The sequence below is a fragment of the Fukomys damarensis genome, unplaced genomic scaffold (genome assembly GCF_012274545.1).
Source record: "Fukomys damarensis isolate Sample0158 unplaced genomic scaffold, DMR_v1.0_HiC HiC_scaffold_10, whole genome shotgun sequence".
Classification (NCBI taxonomy): Eukaryota; Metazoa; Chordata; class Mammalia; order Rodentia; family Bathyergidae; genus Fukomys; species Fukomys damarensis.
In genome coordinates, this window is record NW_022900922.1 from 35,881,559 (window position 1) to 35,891,359 (window position 9,801).

At 42.1% G+C, this 9,801-nt stretch overlaps 1 protein-coding gene across 1 annotated transcript in view; it reads left to right on the forward strand.

Moving 5' to 3' along the window:
* The first annotated feature begins 7,975 nt into the window (after positions 1–7,975).
* Positions 7,976–9,801, forward strand: part of Slc22a23 (solute carrier family 22 member 23) — a 145,949-nt gene continuing 144,123 nt past the window's right edge. Inside the window, exons 1-2 of the mRNA XM_010623060.2 lie at positions 7,976–8,059; positions 8,171–8,271. Of these exons, the coding sequence (XP_010621362.1) occupies positions 7,976–8,059; positions 8,171–8,271 (185 nt within the window). The remainder of the gene's footprint in view (positions 8,060–8,170; positions 8,272–9,801) is intronic.

The window sequence follows — 9,801 nt, forward strand, 5'->3', positions numbered from 1 at the left end:
TCTCTCTTCCCCCCCCCCTCATCTCATGGATGCCATGAGGTGAGCCACTTCCTCCACCATACTCTCTGGCAGCCAGCCATGATGTTTCTGCCTCACCACAGGCCTAAAAGCAATGGAGCCAGCTGACCATGGACTGAAACCTCTGAGACTGTGAGCCAAAACAAATCTTTCCCTTTTTAGATTGTTTTTCTAAGGTATTGTATCATAGGAATAGAAACTAACCCAGATAACAACTTGTGTTATCACATTCATGTAACAGAATACTATTCAGCAAAACAAAGGGATAAAATACGAATCAGGCAACCATACAGGTAAATTTCATGAGCTCTAAGCCAAGTGAAAGAAGCCAGACACAAGAGATCATGTGCTACCTAGTTCCACTGGTTCGAAGTTCTAGAACAAGAAAAAATATTCTGTAGTGAAAGAAAGCAGACCAGTACTTGCCTGGGGCAGCTGTAAAGAGAGGAAATTAGCTAAAAAGAGTGTAATACAATGTTTTTGGTTTGAGTGACATGTTTTGTTCTTGACAGGGATCATGGTTTCGAAGGTATCTACCATTGTAACTGTGCATCTGGATATATGTAGGTATAAGCTTTTAAGGTGTACAGTTAAAATGTACATGTGTAAATTATACCTTGATAAAATTGGGCCCATTTTCTTTAAAGTGTGCTATTTCTCTAGACTTTTCATGATGTCCTTTTAAAACTCATGCTGTTTGTGGAAATAACTTATTAAGGAAGACAGATGTATATTGGCTCACAGCCTCAGAGAGTTCAGTCCATGGTCAGCTGGCTCCATTGCTTTCAGGCCTGTGGTAGACGGAACATCAGGGTAACGAGGGTGAATGGTGGAGGAGGCTGCAAGGTCTTGCTTTGAGCTACATCCCCAACCTTTGTGCTTTTTTTTTTTCTTTCTCTCTCTCTCTCTTTTTTATTTTTTATTTATTTATTTTTTTGAGATGGGGTCTTCTGAAGTCATCCTGATAGAGAGAACTTCTGTAAATAGTCTGAAATCTACAACATGTTAAGGAAATATAGAATAACTGCTGCCTTTTACTTCTGTAATTTGCTTATACTTTCCCTTGCTTGCTTCTTAGGACAAAAAAAACAGAGGTTTCACTATTAAAACTTAAAGACGCATAGCCCTAATTTAAAATGTTCTAGATTAACAAGTGCTGCAGGTACTTAGCCTCATCCCCAGAGTGAGAGCAGATGTTTCAGCTGAGATAGCAGTGGCCATAGCCTAAGCCCTAAACTTCCTCGCTGGTCCTGCTTTCCTAATCCTGACCCCTACTCTTGTAGGCTAGAAAAGCTAAAGATAAATATCCTAAAGATAAATGTCCTAAAAGAGAATGCTACATTTGGATTAAAACTGAACTGTCTTGTGACCATGATTTGTGATGGGAACTGAGAGAACTGGAACGTCTTATCGAACTACCTAAAATGAGGTCATGATTGCAAAATTCTTATGAAAGGCAGATTGTAACCCAGCCCAAGGTCGGTCATTTAGCACAGCCCTTGGTGCAGGCTGACCCTTTGCTAGCAAAGTAAATGTTTTGTTGTTGTTGTTGCTTTACCTACTCATGTGTCTCTGTGTGTCACTTACCAGTTCCTTTCCCCAGCAATCCAGGTGAGACTTGAACTTGTGATCCTTCCACCTCAGCCTCCTAGTGTTAGGATTACAGGCATGTGTCACTCTGGCTGGAGCCAAGCCTTGGGCCTTTGGGGGACATTTCATATTCAACCATAGCAAATTCTGTAGAAATGTCAGAGCCCAACTAGTGCATGGATCCCTTTACTTTCCCAAACACACATTTCTCATTACACCTCTGCATTTCCATACCTGATGTTCTCCAACTTGGAATATACTGTTCCCTCTTCTCCCCTGGGCAAAACCTATCCATCATTCCACTCTTCCTTTGTCCATTCATTCAAAAAATATTTATTGAGTGCCAGGTCCTGTGACAGGCACTGGGGCTACAGAAAAATATAAATCAAGGGCTCTGTCCTTTAGGGACATATACGAGAAAATGGAGTTTTACTTGAATGTCCCCAGATTTATGTTCCCCCATTTTCTGTCTGATAAAAAGATTCCATCAAAGACTGTGAACCCGAAGGCTGTATTGCCTCATTATCTGCCCTAAAAGCAGACTACATACATGTTCTGCAGCTGCCCTAAAGGTTTCATGTTAACATAAAGAAAGGGATTCTCTGAGGAGATTCGGGCAAGAGAAACAATTCTAAGAAACTAAAGGAAAACTTTATTTCAATGCATTTCATTTTGTGGTTGTTTTTATTTATTGTTTTATTTTATTTATTTTATTTTTTTGTACCGGGGAATCAAACTCAGGTCCTTGGCCTTGCAAGGCAGGCAGTGGCACCACTGAGATAAATCCCTGGCCCTTTAATTTTTATTTTTATCCACATATGTTTGCAGTATACCATGATTCTATTCCTCATGGGGAGTGGGTGCCTGTACATAACACATCTTCATTCTTTTTCATGCCCTTCTCCTACCCTTCTACTCTCTCCCCTCCCTCTCTTCATCCTTTTCCCTTTTGCAAAAAATCTATCTCCTTGTTTCCTGTTATCTGTCTTTTATTTTTCTCTTTATTTATATTTTGGGTTTCTTGTATAAGAAAAGCTATGTGATACTTAAGTTTGTGTGTCTGATTCATTTCATTTAAAATTATGGTCTCAAGGTCCATCCAATTTCATACAAATGACTCAAATTTATTCTTCATAGCAGAGTAGTAGTCAATTATAAATGGCATATTTTATTTATCCATTCATCGGTTGATGGACATTTAGGCCATTTCCAAGACTAAGCTATTATGACTTGTGCTGCTATAAACATAGTATATGCACAGATCACCAGAATATGATGTCTTTAACTCTGAGGAGGAAACCCAGATTGCTATGAATTTCTAGGGTGATGACAAAATGTGATGAGCACAATACAGCAAGAACTCTCGGTGTGACAGATACCTCCCCTCACGTGGGACTTGAGGTCCGCCCCACTGTGCTGGCCTCATGGGACAGACCCTGGGGCTGTCGCCAGTCATTTTACTGATGTAATCCTTTAATTTGGGAGTAATTTAAAAGGTCAGTCAGTGCCTTGTTTTATAAAAATTTATTTTCAATTATTTGTATTTCTTTCTTCTTCCTTTTCAACTTTGGTGTCCCAATTGTTAAATCTTTACCTGATCACCACAGAAATGGAAGGTATACAGAGTAAAATTATTGACTTACAGCTTAAAATGAAAAATTAATTCTTGGGTGTTAAGTCACTTTAATTTTCAACTTACAGAAACTGTCACAAAGGGTACAGAGTTCCCATAGAACTTCACACCCAATTTACTTTATTGTTATTTTGCATTGGTCCGGCACATTTGTTACAATTACGAACCAATGCTCATACATTAGTGATGTTCATCCTCTCTTCAGATGTCCTTGACTCTCACCCTGTGTCCTCCTTCTGTTCCAGCATCCCACCCAGATCCCACACTCCATTTGTTCTTCTCGTCTCCTTAGGCTCCTCTTGGCTATGACATTTTTCAAACTTTCCTCTGTGTGATGGCCACCACTCAGGGGTTCGGTGGATGTAACAGCTAGGATTTGTGTGATATTTTCATGGTTAGACTGGGCTGTGTGTTTCTGGAAGAAAGATCACAATGGCAGAGCACCCTGCTCATCATACTGCCAGGTATCTCTGCTGTCAGCATGATTATCTCTGGGGATGCTGACCGTGGTCACCTGTCCAAGGCAGTGTTTTTCCACTGTAACCTGACTCTTGTCCTTCTCTTACTCCCTTTCCTACCAAACTCTCTGCAAGGAAGACACTATGTGCTGCGTGCCCTAAAGGAGTAGCAAGCCTTGATTGCTCTGTTATTCAGATTTCCACCACCATGACAAAATAGTTGATGTCTTGGATTTTAAAAAAAGTTTTTCTTTTGGTTCACAGTTTCAGGATTTTTAGTCCATGGCTGGCCCAGACACTTGAGGCCTATGGTGAATAAAATATCAAGGTGGCCAGAGTATATGGCCCAAGAGGCTATTCATTCCATGTAGAAGGGCAGAAAAAAGAGACAAGAAGGAAATGGGACCCAGTATTTTCTTCAAGGGGAGCCTCCAGTGACCTATTTTGCCCAACTATATCCCATCTCTAACGTTTCCACCAACTCCCTAGTGCCATTGGCTGGGACCAAGGCTCCACATATGAGCTTTTGGGGGACTGTAAGATCCAAACCATAACTAAGGCAGAATATCTACCTAAGTTATTTGGATTCTTATGTATGGGAGAGTTGGCTCTTTAGTCATTTAGTCAATCACATATTTATTGTTAATTTACTTATTCAATCATTTATCAGTAAGAGCTCATACATAGTTATGTTACATTCAGGTTATTCTACAATAGCACTTTTTTGATTGCTCAAATTGTACCAATTTTGGTCTTTAGGGTCTCTGTCAGCTGGCCCCTGTAACCCTTTGCCATACTTCTCCTGTGTCAAGTGTGTCCCCACTTACTGGCACTACACAACACCCCAGGGTCATCTTGCATATTGTTTTTTACTCCAATCCTAGAAGCAGCCATTTCTCCGAGGAGCCCTCATTCCTTTCACTGGAGAGTGGCATTAGACACTGAAATCGCTCTGCCCAGGGTGCCTGCTGGTACTGTGGTTTCAATCACCTTATCAATAATGTGTTTCCACAAACCCAGAGTAACAAAGGTTAGGGAAAGGAATTTTCACTTCCTTTGAGCAATAAATATAGCTCTTTAAATAACCCTTTCTCCCAACTCTCACCCTGTGGATTCTACATGAGACAAAGGAAAACTCACAGTCTATGCACTCTCTGCAGCCAAATCTAAAACTGTCAGCTTTCCTTCAATGACTAAAACCCAGAGAAGAACAAGAGTAACCAGAACTGTCAAAGGGAGTAAATTATGGACCCAGAATATGCTTTCTGGGACAATATGTTTATTTTTTCCCCAAGACATTGGTTTTTCTAAAAGATATTATTTTTAGATACATTTTTTTGAGTCAGTCCTTCACGAATTAGCCCAGGCGAGCTCCAAACTCTGGATCCTCCTACTGAGGCTCCTGTGTGGCTGGGGTTAGAGTTTGGCCCTTGCACTCACCTCTGGACAGCCTTTGTGTCTCTGAAAGTCTGACTTCCAGGTAACACTCCCAGGTACGAAGCAAGGGCTGTTCGTATTTTTTAAATGGCTGTGTATTTATATCATTATCAGTCAAATTTTGGGCAATTTCAAGAGGATTTTTAATTACAATTTATCATTTCTATAGCAAAAACTATATAAATGTGTGCATAAACTCACTAAGATTTTTTTAAGTTAGAAGACTTTTTAAAAAATGAAATTGAGTTTTTAAATTTTGACCTTTGTGGAAAACATGTCTCCTCCCTCCCTCCCTCCCTCTCTCTCTCTCTCTCTCTCTCTCTCTCTCTCTCTCTCTCTCTCTCTCTCTGTATTCTTAAGCATAATAAAGCAAAAATAACAGTTGTAGTTTTCAGCAAACAAGCCAACATCAAATTCTAGGTCATTTTGTTACCCCAGTTATTTTTCAACTCAAGAAAAGAGTGCAAAATAAAGTTTTGACCAAGACTGGGCCCTACCTAGTGCATTTGCAGTGGGGTAGCTCTCTTCACAGAAGCTTTCTCTTTCTCACTTATTTATTTTTGTGCAGCCAGGAAGGAAGAATGCGGCGTGTACTGGCTGAGCAGGTAGTTTTCTCAAGATGTCACTGTGGCTTTCTTAGGGTAGACTATGTGACATTTTTATTACTTCTACCTCTGAACAAAAGTAGCCTTTTCATTTTCACTTATGATAGGTTTGGTAAATGTCAAGTTCCTTATTAAAAAGTCAGAGTTGACATTCGCCAAGTCTAAAGACGATATAGGTGTTGTGCAAGGGCTGTGTATACAACTAGAGTTGGAAGTTATGAAATAACTTATAAAAATAGCCACTTCTCAAATAATTATTTGAAAGCAGGAAATCAAACTACTATAAGGAAAAAAAAAGACACGTGACATTCCAATATGTGAGATATCCACCCATAATTCAAATATGAGTATGAATACACAAATAAAACCAGTGTGAGATCCACTTCATATGGGAACTGCACATTTAGATAGCTGACCTTGACACCATTTCCTTGGATTGAACTCTTACGGAATCATGGAGATGTTTAAAACCAGGTCTCTGTCAATTTTAGAAGCTAAAACCCCTTTGGGTTCTCTTGTTATCACCAAGGAAATAAAAAGTATTCGAGTATATTAGTGATCACATTCTATCTTCCACTTGTCTTCTTCATTTTCTCAATTTGGGGGGAGTCGCACAGTGGTGGACTGTTTAAGAGGCTTTCAAAGGGAAAGAGAGTGGCCCCGCTTCTTCATGGAGGCTGCTGCCCTCGGACATAACACATGTAGGGTCACACAGGCAGATGCCTCTAAGGCCAAGCACTACTCACTGGGTGCAGGTAAGCTGAGGAACACCAGCCACTTACACAGCCCACGGAAGCTGCAAGGCATCAAAAGGGCCAGGGCTTCTGCCAGGACAGGAAAGGCCTCAGACACAGTTTTTTAAAAATATTCAATCTCTCAGTTTTGAAATGTTGGTGATTACTTTTCTGGAAACATTATTGTACATGGCCTGTGCTTGGCCTACAAGCTGCCATCTGCAAGCGAACAGCTGCCCACAAGAACTTCACACTGGGAGAGAACGCACTAACCAAAGGGATTCCAAGAAGAAATGTAACTGTTGGCCGTGTATGGTGGTGTACAGCATTTATACCGGTACTCGGGAGGCTGAGGCAGGAGGATCACAAGTTGGAGCCCAGCCTGGGAAGCAGCAATTTAGTAAGATCATCTTTCAAAATAAAAACCATAAATCTAGGGGTGTAGCTCAGTGCAAAAGCCACAGGTTTAATCCTGAGAGAGACAGAGAGGGAAACAGAAAAAAGAAAGGAGACCGGAAAAAGAGATTTCTCAAATTCACCTGGAGTACTGAGTTTGAACAAATATGAAAAGCTTGCTTACAAATCAAAGTAAACCGTTGCATGATATTACCAGATAATATCATCAAATGATAAGAATCTGACATACTCATTTATTCAACAAATAGGTATTGAGAATCTTACATGTGCCGGGCACCACGTGAGTTGCCAGGAATAAAGTTGAGGACAAAATACCTGTCCCACTGATGCTTACCTTCTAGAGGTTGGAGAAAGTAAATTGATAAGTAAACAAGAAAAATAGCAGGTAACGGTCACCAGTTATGCAAAAAATTAGAACAGGTCTGGAAGCCTTCCCAGTACTAACCCAGGACCCACGTACTCACCTGTAACTTTCTCTTCACTCCTTTCGTTGTACGTTTCACTATGAGGTCACTTGTGGTGTGTTTTAATAAACAGGAGGCCCTTTTATCTAAATTAGTTACATTTTAATCTTCCTGACTGGATTTGGGGGGACTGTAGATCCAAGAGGGACTTCAGCAAACTTCTAATCTAATCAACAATTTAATTACAATGAATGGTCAGTGTAGCAAATGACAAACTCCAACGGTCCCACGTTGATTCCTTTCAGGTTAAATCTCAGAGGGCTCTATCCTCCAGTGCATGTCCAGATTCGGGGAACCGACCCTTTGAGGATCTTTATCACCTATTTGAAACAAGGACTACCAGCTTCAAAATGAAGCTCTTGCTTCAGTGCTAGGGCTTCTCCTGCCCAGAAAGGCACATTAACAAATATCTCTCCCCAAAGGGCAAACAGAACTTACTTTATCTTCCTTTTGTGAAGCTTTTCATTTATTTGTACTGTGTTGGACATATACATACACATTGAAATAATTACTACAGTCAAGGGAATGAATTTATCAGTTATGTTCTTCTTCCTTTAAATGAACACCTTCTTAAACGCTTTCCTGCGGGTTTTGTAAGTGGCCTCCACCCCACTTGGAGATGGAGAAAGCCTGGAATGTCAAATCCCAAGAACTGGACTGCATCCTAACAGCTGGCCCGAACGTTCCCCACCACATCTGTGAGGTGAGGGCACAGCGAGAGGGTGACTTGATGCCGATCCTGAAAAGCGTGTTCCGGTTATTATTCTAGTCAGAGTGGCCATCGTGAAGATTGATGGCTGCGCCTGTTTTGCAGGGAATTAAAACAGACAAAGGGGTCCTTGTGACGTTCGGGAAAGGGAACAGAGTCAAACACAGAGAAGCCCTCTGTGAGGAAGAAACAGCGCTGAAGGAGAAGTAAGTAAAATATTATGTTTAAATTTAGAAAGAGAAATGCAGACAGTGTGTGGTAGTTGTGCATAGTACGATGGTGTCTTCACCCAGCGTGATGGGAATGCAGCAAATGGAGGACCGAATGGCACCCAACAGGAAGGCAGGCTCACTAAGCATGACACCGTGTTCCCGTCCACCTTACTCACCGAGCCCGCACGTGTGACCTCCAGCTCTTCCCTAAAGCCAAAATGACCACTAAAGGAAAACATTACAATAGATTCAGGGCCTCAAGGCAGCCTCAGCATTGCAACCAAAGACACTCGTGAACGAGGTCTTCCAGAAGTGCTTCAGACACAGGCAAGAAGGGTGGGATATGTGTGTTCAAAGCAAGGGGAGCGACTGGAGGGGAGTTCGTGGCAAACTGTCTTTTCTGTAATAAGATGTTTAAGTATTCGCCGTATTTTTCAATCCTATCTCATGTAATAAATAGAGAACAATTCATTGAGCATGGTCCTCAGTGCTTTGCATGTATTAGCTCTTCTTATGAGAAGGAAGGAAGGGAAGTTAAGTGCTAAAGCTGATAAATAGCGTGACATTGGAAAAGAAATCATTACCATGTAGCACTTGCCCACAGCATCCTAAATACGGCAGGATCTGAAGCCCATTCTTCAGAGGTCTGGAGTGTCCAGGTTGAAGGGGCCTGTTGTTATCTCCAGTCCCCTCCCCAGCCCCTCAGGAAAGTTCCTCACCACTCTCCCCAAGGCGCAGCCCCCTGGCTATCTCCAGAACAATCCCAGTGCCAGAATCTTCCGCAGCAAACACATGTTGCCCACAATACCAAACTCCCTGAAGTTTCAAAACCTCTTTCACTGGATTATCCAGCAGGCAGCTGAGCAAACAGTAAAACATGCGAAAGGATACAGTCAGTATATGGAGCTTACAGAGTATTCTTTTGGAAAGCAAAAGCATTTCTTCCCTTTTTTTTTTTTTTTTTTGCCCCAAATAAGACTGGAAGTGGATTGCTCCATTTAAGGCTTCCATTAATACACTTCTTAGAATATGAAATGTCTTAAACGTGTGGGGAGGCTAAAGTAAGAGGTGCCGTGTTTCTCACCGGTGTTGGCCCCGTGCAGGAGAGAGAAAATATGCTAATGCAGCGTTTGCCGCAGGGCTGGTGTCAGTTATTCATCAGGCTGGGCAAGGTTGGCCGCCCCAGCCAGAGAGAGAGAGCGGAGTCTCGGGATCTGTGCGCCTGTGCGCGACGCTGCAATTGTGAATTTGAGACTGGGGATGGGTACTGTCACCATTCAGTTTACGGTGCGGCGATGTGGCCTTAAGCACTGAGTTTACTCGGCACACCTGGGAGTCGGGGGGGGGGCAACACGGCCTTTTGAGAGTGGGTGCTGGGGGCGTTGGCGAGCGGCCAGACGTTGCAGAGGACCCGCAACCTGAAATCCGTAAAGGCGCCTCCCTGTCCCTCGCTCCTGGACATAAAATTAAATCTAATCATGGAGAGGGTGGCTCAGGAAAGCCGAGACCCTGCCACTCGGGACT